The sequence below is a fragment of the Ictidomys tridecemlineatus genome, chromosome 16 (genome assembly GCF_052094955.1).
Source record: "Ictidomys tridecemlineatus isolate mIctTri1 chromosome 16, mIctTri1.hap1, whole genome shotgun sequence".
Lineage (NCBI taxonomy): Eukaryota > Metazoa > Chordata > Mammalia > Rodentia > Sciuridae > Ictidomys > Ictidomys tridecemlineatus.
The window spans coordinates 45,220,511-45,237,311 of record NC_135492.1 but is presented as its reverse complement, the minus strand read 5'-3'; the positions used below and the strand labels follow the sequence as shown (position 1 = coordinate 45,237,311).

The 16,801-nt window shown below is 42.8% G+C and overlaps 1 protein-coding gene across 1 annotated transcript in view; it reads left to right on the top strand.

Annotated features, from left to right (window-relative positions):
• Nucleotides 1-15,908, top strand: part of Edem1 (ER degradation enhancing alpha-mannosidase like protein 1) — a 30,471-nt gene extending 14,563 nt beyond the window's left edge. Inside the window, exons 6-12 of the mRNA XM_005330966.5 lie at nucleotides 372-546; nucleotides 2,082-2,202; nucleotides 2,663-2,833; nucleotides 5,426-5,499; nucleotides 6,850-6,946; nucleotides 9,625-9,828; nucleotides 12,310-15,908. Coding sequence (XP_005331023.1) covers nucleotides 372-546; nucleotides 2,082-2,202; nucleotides 2,663-2,833; nucleotides 5,426-5,499; nucleotides 6,850-6,946; nucleotides 9,625-9,828; nucleotides 12,310-12,399 — 932 coding nt within the window. The 3' untranslated portion in view covers nucleotides 12,400-15,908. The remainder of the gene's footprint in view (nucleotides 1-371; nucleotides 547-2,081; nucleotides 2,203-2,662; nucleotides 2,834-5,425; nucleotides 5,500-6,849; nucleotides 6,947-9,624; nucleotides 9,829-12,309) is intronic.
• Nucleotides 15,909-16,801: the final 893 nt, after the last annotated feature.

Sequence of the window (16,801 nt, the reverse complement as noted above, 5' to 3'; positions counted from 1 at the left end):
CAAAATGATAAAACCTATTTTTCTTTGCATTAAGTGTTTATCCCCCTTTTTTATTGTATGCATGTACATGATGTAATAACAAATCCCATCATTATGTATAACTACAGTGCACCAATAAAAAATGTGGAAAAGGGGGGAAAAGTAAAAAACAAAATGTTTATCATCTCCTTTTTATGTCAGTGGTTCAGTCTATATATTCAGAAAGATCTTTAGGCTGTTCAAGATACTGATAGGACTGACAAAAATTTTAGGGCCAAGTATTCACTTCTTTGTTAGTGAGGATGAGGGCGCCATAAAGCAGTGAGGTTAAAGTAGGAGGACTGTCCTCCCCCCAAGATGACTGGGACTGAAGTCCTTGTTTGTTTCCGCAGGCAATGTTGTGAACATCCAGACAGGTGACTGGGTTGGAAAGCAGAGTGGCTTGGGTGCTGGGCTGGACTCCTTCTATGAATACCTCTTGAAGTCCTACATTCTCTTTGGAGAAAAAGAAGACCTAGAAATGTTTAATGCTGCATATCAGAGCATTCAAAACTACTTAAGAAGAGGGTATGTTTTCTTTTTGTCACTTGAAGAGTTTACATTTTGAAATATTCCCATTTTTATTAACATAAACTCCTATTCTGTTTCTGCCCTCACCTTACCATCTCTCCTACTTGTTTGTTAGTCATTTGGGGGTGAAGGTCTGTATTAGTTATCTGTCACATGGCATAGTACTCCAAAATCTAGTGGCTTAACATTGCAAACATTAGCTTGTGTAGTCTCTGAAGGACAGGGATCTGAAGCAGCTGAGCCCATGGATCTGGCCCAGGGTCTTCCTGGTTGCTCTTAAGTTGTTGGCCAGGGTCATGGCCATTCAAAACGTGAATGGGGCTGGAGGATCTCCTTTGAGGTTCACTAGTGTGTGTGGAGATGGGGGTGGCAGGCTTTAGTTTCTCACTGGCTATGGGTTAGAAGTCTCTGTTCCTTGCCAGAGGCCTTTCTGTGGGGAGTTCATGTCCGCAGGCTTCCCCAGAATGAGTGATCTGAGAGAGGACAGAGAGAGAGGAATACAAAAGCGAGGGGGGGGGGGATAATGCTTTCATGACTTCATCTGGAAATGATGTGCCAGCCCTTCTGCCAGACTGTTGGTCACCTAGAGCAACCCCTGATGCATAAGCGTGTTCACCAGAAAGTAGAGGTCATTAGGAGCCATTGTGGACACTGGCTATTAGAAGGGATGACACATCCCTGTGTCTAATAGTGGCTGTAATTGTAGAGAGAGCTGTAATTCAAGGCAATCATTATTTTCATCCCTTTTCTTTCTGAAGAATTGCTAGGATTGGTCTTTATACCTGATGAAAGAAATGACAGTTACCACATTTTTACTCCCTCTGAGCTTGTTAAAACAGCATTATTTGCTGTTCTTGGTTGTACATTCCAAATAGCAGGAGAGAGAGAATGTGAAGGGAGAGCCATTCAGAGCTACAGTGGCTTTAATCTGCTGTCACTCTTCTCCAGGTTTATTTTTATATGCATTTATGTGTTCAGTGGCCAATGTGGGTTATGGCTACTGAGTTTCCTGCTTTGTAAGATTTTCTTGGACTCATTTCTACATTAGGTATTATGGGAAGCACTCGTGTGAGTGCTGTGTTTAAGGAAGAGGGTTTCTGGCTAGAAAGTCATTTTTGCTTTTCAAAATCCCAGTCTAAACTGAGCAGTAATCTCCAAGGGTCCTGCCCTGATGTATTATTCCTTCAGGTCCATGAGAAGAAAGTCTTTGTACAGAAAGAACCAAGTTTCCCCATTCAAGTCAAATCCCACACAAAACCATGCATTGTATCGATTCTGTTACACAGCAGTATTCTTATATCTGAATGCCAAAGTGATTTTTGCAAAATACATTTTATTCTGTAGTAGATGTTATCTTCTGCTACATTCTAGTATATTCAGCTAGTGGCAATCTTATCTCCAAACGAGTTAAGAAAAATTAATGTTGATTCTGATTAAATAAAACTACCAAGGACTGCTAGAGCAACAGAGCTAGAGCTCTCAGTGAACTTTCTTTTTCTTTTCACCTTTGCATGTGCTGCTTGAATTTGCAGACGGGAAGCCTGTAATGAAGGAGAAGGAGACCCCCCTCTCTATGTCAATGTGAACATGTTCAGCGGGCAACTCATGAACACCTGGATTGACTCTCTGCAGGCCTTCTTCCCTGGACTGCAGGTATTTGCTAAGAATAATGAATCAATGGAAAGGGATTCCATCCTTGTTTCCCCCCTATCTCAATCTCTCAATCTCTTGAGTGTTCTTTAGCTCCTCTGGATTTGCATAACATGTCTTGATTATTCTTTGTGAAATCAGACTCTAGAATATTAAACAGTCAACCTATGTAAGTACAGAACCAGACTTGCAAAGTAATTGCATGGGATGTTTGGATGATCCATCTCTGCTGTTTGTTTTTTGTTCATGAGTCATTTAAGCTCTGCCATGCCATTCACATCAGTGTGGCATATGATGGCCAGATACAGAGTGCATCTGTCTGGGCCACTGCTTTTGGGTTGGTTTTATCTCTAGCTATGTGAGGACAGATTAGAACCAGGGGTCAGACAAAAGCCTCTGTGTCACTTCTTCTTGCTCTTGAGAAAGCATCTCAACCTGGTGACCTGTGTCATCTTCTTCTTAGGTTTTGATAGGAGACGTGGAAGATGCCATCTGCCTCCATGCCTTTTACTATGCCATATGGAAACGATATGGGGCCCTCCCTGAAAGGTATAACTGGCAGCTGCAGGCCCCTGATGTTCTCTTCTACCCACTTAGACCAGAGTTGGTGGAATCCACATATCTCCTCTACCAGGTACTGGCATTCATTGAACAGTTTGTTGTTTCACAGAGACTTGGCAGAGTTACTACCTATTTGTAATATTGTCAGGGTTCCACAGGGTGGAGAGAAAGTGAGCATCTGCAGCTGATTTTTTTTTCCTGGTCTTTGGGATTGAACCCAGGGTACTTACCACTGAGCTACTTACCCAGCCTTTTTAATTTTTTTGAGACAGGGTTTAAGTTACTCAAACTGGCCTCAAACTTGTGATCCTTCTGGCTTAGCTTCCTAAGTTATTGGGATTATAGGCATGTGCCACTGTAATATATGCAGCCTAAATATGATTTTTGTGTGTGTGTTGGGGGAGTATACCAGAGATTGAACTCGGGGGCATTCAACCACTGAGCTACATCCTCAGCCTTATTTTGTATTTTATTTAGAGACAAAGTCTCACTGAGTTGCTTAGTGCCTCGCTGTTTCTGAGGCTGCCTTTGAACTCACAATCTTCCTGCCTTGGCCTCCCAACTAAATATATTGTTAACCTCACATTTTGCTAAGAATCATGTTTTTACTATAGGACTTATTTCACACCTCTTCTAATATTTGTGAGGAAAATTTTGTCCTTAATGTGTTTCAACTCTGACCAAAGTACCCTTTTCTGGGATGCAATTCAGTTCCAGTATACTGTGGAATCCTGGTCTTTATACTAATTATTCTGAAAAATAGACAGTCTGTTACTTATTTGTAGAGGAAGTCATCTGGGATTCTTCTGAATGCTGATTTTTGTCTAATACTAAAAAAAAAAAAAAATGGGCTGAGAATATAGCTCAGTTGGTAGAATGCCTTGCATACACAAGGCCCTGGGTTCAATTTCCAGTACCATTAAAACAAAACAAAACAAAAAAAACAAACACCCATGATGTTCACCTTTCATCCAGTTGCTTTAGTGCCAAAGAATGTCATTCTAACTGTAGAAAGTCTCCTTCCTGATATGTATGCTTCTGTGCACATCACTCATGCATACTCATGGAGAGTCTGTATCAGTTCACATACACAATAGAGTAACTGAACTTTCCAAGAAGCTGTCCCTCCCATGCAGCTCAGGAGGCCTCTGACAGATGCCTGTGTGGGCCAAGTAGAACCTAATTTGTTTTACACTCTAGTAGTAGTACTATGGTACTACGGTTTGGATTTATTCAGTAATTTTGGGGCAGGGACACGGAGGCGGGTGCTGACGTTATGGAACTCAGGCCTTGCTCATGTTGGGGAAGTGCTCTCTACTACTGAGTTGACAACCTCAGCCCCTCAAAAATTTTCTTATCTGAATCATTGCCATTTGCTTTTAGATGAAAAAAGGAGAAATCCTATGAAACTGGTAATAGTTCTCATGCCTAAAGTGAGACCTCAAGAGTTTTTCAGAACCTCTCAAAAATGGGAAGAGGTGATATCATACGTGGCCTTTCTGACCCTGGCTGGAGTGTGGCCTTTCTGACCCTTGCTGGATTGTGGCTGTGCATGCTCTGAGCACGGCATGCGTGCTTGAGTTCTCTTAAGCTTAGTTCTGTTTCCTATGGGCTTATACCTCTTTGTTTCTGTTGCTACCTCCTCTTTCCTATTTTTCTTTTTTGGAGGTACTAGAACCCAGGGTTGCTCTACTCTGAGTATATCTCAAGTCATTTTCACTTTATTTATTTATTTTGGTATTGAGGATTGAATTCAGGGGCACTTGACCACTGAGCCACATTCTCAGCCCTATTTTGTATTTTATTTAGAGACAGGGTCTCACTGAATGGCTTAGACCTCACCATTGCTGAGGCTGGCTTTGAACTTGGGATCCTCCTTTCTCAGTCTACTGAGCCACTGGGATTATAGGTGTGCCCCACCACGCCCAGCTGTCCCAGCTGTCTTATCTTTGAGACAGGGCTCATTAAGTTGCTAAGGCTAGCCTCAAACTTGCGATCCTCCTGCTATAGCCTCCCAAGTTGCTGGTATTATAGGTGTGCACCAACCACCACACTCAGCTCCTCTCCTCCCCACAAATCATCTAAGAGCATATAACAGAAGAGGCATTATGGAACCTAGGGCCTTCCTCATGCTGGGGAAGTGCTGTTACTACTAAGTTGACAACCTCAGCCCCTCAATTTTTTTTTTTTTTTTTTTTTTAATACTGAATCAACCTGAGAACTGATTGTAGAGGCCTTCCATAGACGCTTTAAGGGGCTTATTCCCATTAGCCTCACCTTATGTTGCTATAACTGGGATGGGGCCAATGTCCTGTTTCCTGTATCTAAGGTTTCTAGGGCGTTTTGAGGCAAGGTAGAAACTAGGTTTGTTCTCAGATGTGGTACTGTCAGGGTGGGCATTGTTTCATTTCTGACCATGATGAGGATCAGGAGAGCCAAAGTAGAGTATTGTTCTACCCAAGACCAGATTTTCTGACCCTTGTTAAAGGTGTGCTGTGATGTGGACTGATAGGACATCTTGTCCTTTATATTCATGACCTTAAAGATGAAGTGAGCTGAACCCTGCTCAGCTGGTGACGCGTCTTCTTGGGGAACCCTACACTCATGACGGTTGTTGATAGCATGTCTTCCCAGACCTTATAAAAGTCTCTTGTGTTCCCTGTAGGCAACCAAGAATCCCTTCTACCTCCATGTAGGAATGGACATTCTACAGAGTCTGGAAAAGTACACAAAAGTCAAGTCAGTTTTCTAAGTTCTTTATTTTCTCTGTGATTTGAGTTATTGTGGGGAAATATCCTACTTTGTATTTTAATTTGTAGAACTTAGATCATTAGAGTTAATTTTGTGGGGAAATGGTTTACCTCTTGATGTAGTAGCATCTCAGTATAGTGGGAATTAATTTTTATGTTTCCTCTCTTTTTAAAACTGTAAGGTTTCAGCAGACTGTTTTTAAGTAACTCATTTTCCTTAGTTATGCAAATAACACAAAAACATTTAGGGAGTAAAGGAAATACCAAGATTTAGAATATTCTTTTGTTGTGATCTTTACAGATAACTATAGTCAGCATTTAAGAATATAAAGTCTTTTAAAATATATTTGTATATATGATGTGTACATATATGTATGTATGCATAAAACCGTATTCTATATTTCAATTTTGTGACCTGCTGACTATGTTTTTCCTCCCTCCCTCCATACCTCCCTCCCTTCCTTCTTTCCTTCCATCTAGGACCACATACATGCTAGGCAAGTACTCTAGCATTGAGCTATATGCCCAGCCCTTTTATTTTTATTGACTGATTATTGGTACCAGGGATTGAACCCCAGGGGTGCTTAACCACTGAGCCATATCCTCAGCCCTTTTTGTATTTTATTTAGAGACAGGGTCTCACTAACTTGTTTAGAGCCTCACTAAGTTGCTGTGGCAGGCTATGAACTTGTGATCCTCCTGCCTCAGCCTTTTTATTTATTTTGAGATAGGGTCTCATTAAGTTACCCAGGTCATCCTCAAACTTGTGATCCTCCTGCCTTAGCCTCCCAAGTAACTGGGAGTATAGGCATGTTTTTCTGCACCCAGCTCAGCTTTTGTTTTTTATACATCAGTGTATCATAAGTATTTTCTTAGAAAATACTATTTTAGAATACCCTCATAGCAAGTTCTCTAGGTACTGGTGCTAAAAATTTAAACCAATCTTTCTAAATTTGATGCCAGTCACTTTCTTGATTTCATACTGTATCTTTGGCAAATAGCTTGCACTGTCCTCCCTTCCCCAGTCTGGGAACTAACGTGGTAGTTTAGCAGCTGACACTTTTAAAATAAATTTACAAACTATCCATGCTAAAAAAACAAAATAACATAGGTTTGCAGTGATTTCCCCCTCTCCTTGGAGCTAGGGATCAGACCCAGGGCCTTGCCTTTGCTAGCCAAGCACCTCACCCCTGATCTATAATCCTAGCTCTATAGTTAATTCATCATATGGTATTATGTAACTTGGTTGGTTATCAGGTTAATAAAATACTTCTCTTCTGACATCCATCAGCAGGGGGAAAGGAGCAGAGGCTGGACTGACCAGACATCTGTTTTGCAGGTGTGGGTATGCCACATTGCACCACGTTATAGACAAGTCTAAAGAGGACCGGATGGAGAGCTTCTTTCTCAGTGAGACCTGTAAATACTTATACCTGGTATGTGTGCTGAAAGATCAACCAAGGCTGTTTAGCATGGCTCAGAGCAGGCATTTTTGCAGCATTCTTGGCACTGCTGTGTGCTGGACACTGTGCATACTCTGGAATGCCAGCACTTTCAGTACTATGGCTAGTGCTGACTTCATGGTTGCAAACCATGGGGAGGAGTTGTTTGCAGATAAACATAAATAAACTTTTGGTTAGTAGCTGTGTGCATAGTGGTTGGGAAGGCTTCTCTGAGGAGAAAAGCAGTGGTTTTTGATAGCTTTTTTTTTGTTTTTCCTTTCTGTTTGTTTGTTTGCAATGTAGGCATGCACTCCAGCCCAGCCTGAGAGTGGCATTTATGACTCCTTTTCACTGCTCTCTCTGTACATGGTCTTGCCCAAGACCTGCAGCCCAGCTGTCTCTGTCCATAAAACACCCTCAGGCACACACTTGTGCATGTGTGGACAGGGAGAATTTCTGGACCTGGAAGGAACCTGTGGCATCACTTAGTCCATGTTTGTTCTTCCTTTGGAAAGCACAGCCTACACTGAGTTCAGGTGGCTTTCCTGAGGTCTTGGGGTGACTACGTGCAGAGCTGAGGCTGGAATGGTGCTCCTCATTCCTGCCCTGAGCTCTTTCCACTTCTCTGCTCTGCTACATGGAGGGGTGGTGCATTTGTGTATGTAGCTGCTCTCCTTCCCTCTCTGCTACTTGACTTGGTATGGCCACGTGCAGAGAATTCTCTGGAGATGCAGAGTGTCAGGAGCTCCTGCTTGGAGGATTCGGAGGTAGCAACAGTACTGATCCATTGTGTCATCCATTTCAGTGGTTCCGAGGTCTGGAGCTGGCTGGGTCAGAATTACTGTGGGGCCTTATTAAGTCAGAATTTTTTCAAGTTGACTTGGCAATTTAATTTTTTTTTTTTTTTTTAAAGAGAGAGAGGGGGGGAGAGAGAGAGAATTTTTAATATTTATTTTTTAATTTTCGGCAGACACAACATCTTTGTTTGTATGTGGTGCTGAGGGTCGAACCCGGGCCGCACGCATGCCAGGCGAGCGCGCTACCGCTTGAGCCACATCCCCAGCCCCTTGGCAATTTAATTTTGACAAGTGTCTCCAGTGATTCTGTACAAAGCCAAGTTTTGGACCTACTGGTCTGATGTTTCCAGATCTCTCTCTTGACTGGTTACTTTCTATAGAAGCCCAGAGAGGAGGTGGTGTGTCCATTGGCAGACCATGTAGTCTAGCCTATGGGAGGAGAGTAGCCTGTGGCTGTACCCTAGGTGTGCAGAGGTCTTGTTCTCAGTGCAGCCTGGCTAAGCCTCTCCAGCCAGCAGCCATGGTGTCAGAAGGATGTTAACAGGACCGTTCTGGAGTAAAGGAAGGAGACCCCATAGCATGTGCAAGGGGAAAGATCCCAGTCTAGGAGGAAAAGAACCTAGGCTGTACCCCATTCTTTTCCCATGAGCTATGCCAAGTCTCACTTTTCATCTGTAAACTAGTTTAGGTCACCAATAACTTTTCTGTGTAATAGTTTCCCCTTATCTGTGGTTTTGCTGTCCATGGTTTTAGTTACCTGAGTTTAATTGTAGTCTATAATTATTAAATGGAAAATTCTAGAAATAAACAATTCACAAGTTTAAATTTTTTAATTACAGTATATTGTTATGCAATTATTCTACTTTATTATTAGTTATTATTGCTAGTTTCCTACTACATCTAATTGTATATAAAATTGTTTCATAGAATTTTCAGTAGGAATAAATAGTTTAGAGTTTAGTACTGTCTGTGATTCTGGGCATCTGTGGAATGTCTTGAAACTCCCTCATGGATAAGGTGAGACTGCTGCTTTCCTTCATTCAGCATTTGTTGAATACCTGCCTTCTCCCCGACTCATCCCATAGTGGGTTAGTTTTTTTCCTGATGCCCCGTTGCACCTTCTCTTATTCCCTTCACATCTGCTGTTGCTGGAAAGGACTGCCTGTGAGCCACTGTGGCTGCAGAGCCCTACTCAAGACTGAGCTAAATGTTGACAGATGTATGGGGCTCTGGGCTGGGCCCTGGGGATACGGTGATGGGTAAAACATGCTCCTTGACTCTAGCATCTCCAATTTTAGGGTCTAGGTGTGTCTGAGGTGGGGTTAGTTCTAGAATTTGAGCATGAGGACTCTTGGTGGGTATATGAGAATCATCCAGGGAACCTTTATAGACCATGTGTACTTGGGTCCTAACCCGGGGGTTTCTCAGTCTCTGGGTGTGGGTGGGATATGGAAGTTGGAACAGGTCTAGGCATTTGAGTTTAAATAGGTGGATCCTGCCTTGAAACCAGTGTCCATTTGATGCCTTTTCTTGCAAGTCTGGTCTGAGTAGCTGGGACACTCTCCTATGAATTAGAAGTAAGTTTTTTTTTTTTTAATATTTATTTTTAGTTGTAGTTGGACACAATACCTTTATTTTGTTTATTTATTTTTTTAGTATGGTGCCGAGGATCAAACCTAGGGCCTCACATGTATGTGCTAGGCAAGCGCTCTACCGCTGAGCCATAACCCCAGCCTCACAGTTGCCAGTTATATCTTTTATTTATTCATTTATTTTGGTGTGGGGGGTTGCTGGGGATTGAATCCTTGTCCTAATGCATGCTAGCTGAGCAAATACTGTACCACTGAGCCATCCTTTTTCTTTCTGTCCCTCTAGCTATTTGATGAGGAGAATCCAGTACACAAATCTGGATCCAAATACATGTTTACAACAGAGGGCCACATTGTATCCGTGGACAAACATCTTCGAGAATCACCTTGGAAGGAATTCTTCTCTGAAGATAGAGGAAAGGACCAAGAGGGAAAGTTTGTGCACAGGCCAAAACCTCATGAGTTAAAAGTCCTCAACTCCAGCTCTAATGTGAGTTGCATTTCCAGGGGCGGTGTGCATGTGGAGGAAGAGGAAAAAAACCTAATTCCTTTAGCACTGAGAGTCCCTAACAAAGTGAATGGCACACTCAGTTTGCTGTTTCATAAAGGGACCGTTGACTTAGATGTGTCATCAGGGTGTAAGGAAACCAGGAGCAGCAGCACAGTTACCTGGCTGCAAGGGCAGTGGAGACAGTGGCCACAGTATCTTGGAAGGAGAGCCTCATGTGTGAGGTGTGGCCATGGAATGGGCCACTGCTTGGATGTGGCTTTGTTGATGGTGTGGGCAATACCTGATCTTTCCTCCTCCTTCTGATCTCTTGCTGGAACTTCTCTTTGGTTATGTCCATGAGAAAGAAGCCAGAAGGCAAAGGAGCCTGTTGATGCAATCCATTAGGTTGTCCTCCTGGGTGCCAGAGTGGGTGGAGAGTGGATCCGCAGGGGCAATGGAAGAGATCCAGCAAAGTCACCTGCCAGTAGGAGAGGGAAGAGCAGTCAGAGTTGTTACAGCTGATGATGCTTTTTTTTTTTTAATGTTTATTTTTTAGTTGTAGTTGGACACAGTACCTTTATTCCATTCACTTATTTTTATGTGGTGCTGAGGATCAAACCCAGGGACCCCGTGCATGCTAGGCAAGCGCTCTACCACAGAGCCACAATCCCAGCCCCTGATGATGCTTTTCAGAGTACACTGGGTTTCCAGTTTCATTTATAGTAGTGCTGGACTCAGCATACCCAGGTTCTCCTGGTGGACAGTGGGAAGATGTGGAAATGCAAGTTCCTGAGGCCTTCATGGAAGGCCCTTAGGGTTGTGTTGGTTTGAATCACAAGAATGGTTTGAAAGTAAGGATCAGGAAATTGACCCTGGACCAGTTGAAATCTCAGATCTTATCCCACAGTGCACCGGATGCCGCCTGTCTTCTCAGAAAAAGCCTCATTGTCAGGTCTGCCCCTTTCCCACACTGGTTGCCTGGTTGGGGGCACCCTTTCAGCACCTTTCTTTTTGTGAAAGTTTTTCCATCATTCTGTGAACTAAATCAACAGGCCAGAGCACAGGTAGACCACCTCAGTTTCCACAGGGCCATGTAGTCTGATGAAGTGAACAGAGCAAAGTTGTGAAGGATAGGAAGAGGGGTGTTAATGATCGGCAGCACACTATGTGTCAGGCAGTGCTCTACATGCTTCCTGTATTTTTCACAACAACCCGCTTTTAGTAGATGAGTAAAGACACGGTAGCATCTGGGTCATTCATTCAGTGGAGATGGGTTTAGACTCAGGCAGTGCCTTTTCTTTTAGAGAGAAGAGACCTCTGACCTGTCGTACTCACTGATCCCATTGTGTCAAGTGCCAGGATACAGGCCCATCAGAGGGGTCCAGATTCTGGGCATGTGCATGGCCCAGTGGGGAGGCCAACTCCTCCCTAGGTGTATGTTAGTAGTGCTGGGGATACTGAGGGGCTGGGAGCAACCTGTAAGAAAATCAGGGAGGATTCACTGAGCTGGCGCTTGAAGGATGAGGAGGAGCTTCCCGGAAGGGATATTCAGGCAGAAGAATTTGTGTCTACAAAAGTGTGAGGGAATGTGGGACCAACAGAAGGGCTGAGGTCCTGATCTTTTGGGGATGTGCACTACTCTGTGAGTTTTAGTGCAGAGCCCTGGGTAAATGCTTTGGGGAAGAACTGTATAAGGAATGCATGTGGACAGCTGTTTCCAGGGATAATACATTTGGTTAAGTTGCAAGAACCACATCGTCCTTGAGTGTATGAAGGGAGTGCCTGTAATAAAAAGAAAATTGTACTCTTATGCTTTTAGATTGTATATGGACGAGAAGAACGTAACTCAGAAAAACACACATTTTCAAAAAGCTGAAGTATTTTCTGAAATTCTGGATAGATTAAAGGACCCAAGGGATGCAGCTTTTATTCCTGGCTGCTAAGCACTTACTATGAATGCCTTGGTCTCCTTGGATCTCCATTTCTTTATTCATAAAGTAAGGGTATTACATTTCGTCAGTGATCCTCAATCAGAGAGTGATTTTGCTCCTCCAGGGACACTGGGCAATGACTGGACATACTTTGGGTTGTCACAATTGAGGGCTAGGAATTGTCACTGGTCTCTGGCAGGAAGCCAGGAATGCTGCTGACTGTCCTACAATACCCAGGACAGCTCCCCACAACAGAGTTATCTGTCCCCAAATGTCAGTAGTACCCAGGTTGAGGAACCCTGGGTTTATTCAGTGGAGCTGGATTTAGACTCAGGCAGTGTCTTTTCTTTTAGAAAGAAGAGACCTCTGACCTGCCATACTCACTGATCCCATTGTGTCAAGTGCCAGGATACAGGCCCATTAGAGGGGTCTAGATTCTGGGCATGTGCATGGCCCGGTGGGGAGGCCAACTCCCAAGAGGTCATGCAATCACATCTCCCAAGAGGTCAACTCGTGGGTTTTAATTTGGTATTCATTTTTGTCTTCCTAGTGCAATCGTGTTCCTGATGAGAGGAGGTACTCCCTGCCCCTGAAGAGCATCTACATGCGACAGATTGACCAAATGGTTGGCTTGATTTGATCTGCTCTCCTCTGTGTGACCTCATCTTAAACCAAATCTAAACACCTGAACCAGACCACGCCAGCATCCAGTCTGCAGGGGAAGGGGTGGAATCTGGCTGTCTGTGACAGTGTGGGAGTTCCTGTCCAACTCCTTACACACCTTGGGGTAATCCTTACACACTTCAGTGTTTTCCTTCTGTTCAATAAAATGCCCTGCTTTTTCTTAAAGTTATAATTTAAAATGAGAAGGTACACGGAAATTGGCTTCTGTTGTTATGCTGATGTTAGTGAGCACAATAGGTGGGGCATCTTTGGATGGACCTTCTCAGCTTCATATTTGGGGTCCAAGTCTCCTGGCTTTGCCAGCACTTGCCCTACTACAGTATTGCCACCTCTTGGTTAGAGGATTGGGAATGGAATTTCTATGCAAAAGGGCCTGAAGTTCCCTTGGCATCCCTATATATTACATTGAAAGTGTCATGCTTTCTCTCTCCTTTTGGACCACTGGGGCTCTCCCCCATATATCAACTATGATTTTGGATCACATAGGGGGAAATGATCCAGTTGTTCAATTATGCCCCCAGGTAATCTTCAGTGTTACAAAGTTCTTTGCTTAAGAATAATGGTCTAACTGGAATCCTAACAGTCTTTTGGTTGTTCTATTATGGTGTAAGGATTAGCTAACAGTGATATCTTGCATTTGTTTTGAACCTGGACCTATGTGAGATACTCCCTTGATTCCAGAACTGGGGGTGCCTCTTAGGGGAAAAAAAAGAAAACAACAAAATCCCTAAGATTGTCTGAGCTTCATTCTTTCTCATATTTCCTGACCAAGGATTCAGAATTCTGACCAACTTTGGATTAAGAGTTTTGTTTCATTTTTGTGACCTGTGTCTAGTGCCAATTAGCTAATCAGGGAGAAAGAAGTGATCAGGTGACTTTCTGATGACCTTGAGCCATTTCTCTGTGTAGTACAGGCTTTAGATTAGTGCCTTATGGACTTTGGTTTGGGCTAGGGCTGTCACACCTAATGCTATGGTGTGGCAGGCTTGTTTTGTATTGCAGATTGATAGGGCCAGTAGTGTAAGGGGAATAGGGTGTGTGTTAGGAAGATTCTGGAAGTTCTTAATTCAGTGGACCTGTCAATCTATGATTTTAGCAAAGCATATGGGAGGAACTTGTGCTAAAACACCTTCTTTTCCTTTTTGTTATTTTCTTAGCCAGACAGAAGGTTCTCTCCTTGAACTTAAACTGACTGTTCATACAAATCAGAGCTAGCCTGGCTTCTGTGCAGCATCACAGGTTGAAAGGGCAGGAAGTCTCTTAAAAAAATTGCCAGCCTCCTGTATCATGTTTCTCACGCATGAATGTTCATATACTTCACACAATTTTAGTCTTTTCAAAACTAGAAATAAGGATGGGAGATGTAGCTCAGTGGTATATATAGACTGCTTACCTAGCATGCACCTGGTTCGGTCTGCAACACCACAAACAAAACAGACCTAGAAAGAAGAGCCATCTAAGCCATTGCATTTTTAGTCAAAAGGGGGAGAAAATTTATTTCTTAAAAATTTAAGTGTACTTGTTTTGAAAACATGTATCATTCACTTCTGTGGGATTTTTAAAGAGGTGATTTTCAGCAGTAAGTGTAACATTTCTCATGCAATTTGTTTTAAAGTGAGAAAATGTCAAATACTTTTTTTTTTAATTTTAGAAGTATTGTTCTATTAAGTGTCTCATCTACTGAACAGAATACTTTGAAAATACTACTTTAAATATTTTCATTAACTCCGTAAAATGTTAACTCACACATGTACACACTGTGTGTTCACACTTCTACTTTTTCTCCAAGCAAGTTGAGGTGGGACCACGAATGACACACCTGGGAGAACAGGCCGGAAGACCAGGTATGTCAGGGAAGGAAGTGAGTGCTTTGGCATGGTTTTCTCTATGGCTACCCTCCCAGCCCTCTTTGTGGCTTCTGTGGCAATGGTGGTGTGCAAGCTCTCCAGTGTTCCCCTTCTCACCTGGGTCCATTACCTGTCACTCTAGAGCAAGCTCAGGCATTTCTTTCTCCTTGTGCCCTTGGAATAGGCAACACCCTGGTGCCTTGAGTACAGCAGGCGGGTCTTAGGTACAGGCCAAGGTGAACCCTGTATTTACTCTTAAACCCTCTTGGCTTCTGCCTACTCGACTCACACCAGTTGGTAAGACTCTGGGTGAATCAGTTACTGCCACTTAATCCTGGTTATTTGAGCTTCCAGACTGTCCAGATTAAAGTGTGATGTGACATTGTCAATTATTTGTGTGGCTAGGTGCCAGAACACTGTTTGATTTCAGTTATGAAAGAAGGTTCTCTGAGCCAAGTTCAAAGCTTGCTTGTTTTCTTTTCAAAAATCAGGATGTCAGCAGCAGTAACATATCTTGCAGGCCTTTTGTGTTCTCTTCCATATTCTGAAATACTGGGTAGGGAAGGGCCAAGGAGGAGAATGTCAGAGAAATCCCCTTGCTCCATATTTTGTCCCAGGAACTCCTCCAATCTGAAGACTTCATCCTTTGGAACAGCTCTGAGGCTGGACCATCTCATGGTGCCATGAGTAGCTAGTTCTAGTGTCAGGCTTGGTCAGCAGGTTGAAGTCAGTTTTGCAAAGAACTGTTGTAGAAAACTACCATATGGTTTGAACTGATGGGATACAGTTATCCCATGCCAGAGTTTCAAATTGTTACAAAGCTGGCCTAGCTCCTGTAGACAATGTAACTGAAAGAGTGTGTCACAAAGGAATGTTTGCTAGCTTTCTTGACTGTGCTGCCATTGTGAATAACTGGCTTCTGTTTTCTAATCCTCCTTTCATTTTCTTCCTAGCTTCTTTTTCAGAGCTTGCTCTTTGTTATTGAACTTCCACTTTTGATAAAAAGTCCTGGGCTTTGCTTACCCTGGATTGTGGGCTATGCACAACACTTAGTTTTTTATGTACTTAAACGAAATGTGTCAGGGTGGTGTCTGTGCAGGTAAATACCAGCCAAGAGTCCAGTTATCTGGTTTGGTAAATGCAGTTTTATAATCTGAGGGTCTTAGTGCCCTCTACACCTACGCACCTCTCCCCTGATCCCTCCACCCGGAAGAAAAATATCCCTCAGTGTTTCTCAGCTCAGTTTACTGAATAATTGCCAATTGTAATTCTTCACTTTGGTGTTTGTAGACTCAATGTCAGACATTTCTTTCTCCTGGAGGGCTCCAGAACTCTTTTTCTTTTGATAGTCTCAAATTTAGTGCTGGTAATAAGGTAGGGTCCAGTGGTAATGTTGGCCACGGAGTAGCTGAGCAGAGACCTTAGAAAAAAATTCTAATCTTTGGTTTTCCATTCCCAAGCCTCCAGCTCCTACTCTAGTGCCTCTTCCCTGCAGGGCAGGGACCCCGTGTGAAAGCCAAGAGGTGCCGCGACCTGGGCCATGGGTTCCCAGGGTCACAGGGCTCAGGGTTGTGCTGCACTTAAATTTGGATGTGAATCTGATTAAAACAAAACAAAACAGTCCTGTGGAACTCCCTGATTCACAACTCCCTTCCCTCTTTCTGAGAGGAGAGGAATAATATTTTTAAAAAGGTATTTTGTTTTAATTTTAAATAGCAAAACACAAGCTGCATTTTTATTTATTAATACATGAGAAAGGTAAATCTGTTTTACAAAAAAAATCTAGAGTTGGAAACTCTGGGAAAACTCACTGAAATACACAAATGCTTCTCTGTAATGTGCAATATGTTTTGCAACTATAGATATTTTATGTTTAATCTGTAAATAAGAAATGTATTTAAATTAAAAGGGAGCTTTTTGTAAAAGGACCAAATGTTCTTTTATAAATGTACTAAGGAATATCTTGCTCTTTGAAATTTATTAGGATTTTTATGAATAATTTTTATTAAAGAATTTTTTTGAGTTGTCATCGTGTTTCTCCTTTGTACACTCTATATACACATTACATGTGGGACAGGGGAAAATCATGAAGGGAAAATGAATAGTCTTTTAAAATTTATTGTTTACAGCCAGGCTTCCTTGTAGAACTCTACTGCATCTTTGCCTGTCACCCCTTGCATTTAAATATCCTTAACCTAGCGCAGTAGGTAAGGCCCTTTCATGTGGTGGGTCTCATCACCAACCTCCCCTTTCTATTCACCTCCTTTTTCCTGGGCTCTGACTTGTTCCTGAATCTGTTGCCAGTTACTTGAGTCTATTCTAGAATCAATTCTAGCTGAATACAAGGAGCACTGGCCTCCCTTCTGGCACTCCACCCAAGTCCCTGATGGGATCTTGAGGGAGAGAGCTGATCCCATCTCTGGTGTCTGATGCCTCTGTCCCAGTTTTGGGCCACAGGCAATTCTGATGGGTTTGTTTAGAGACTGTAAAGCACCATAGGTTGGAGGAGAG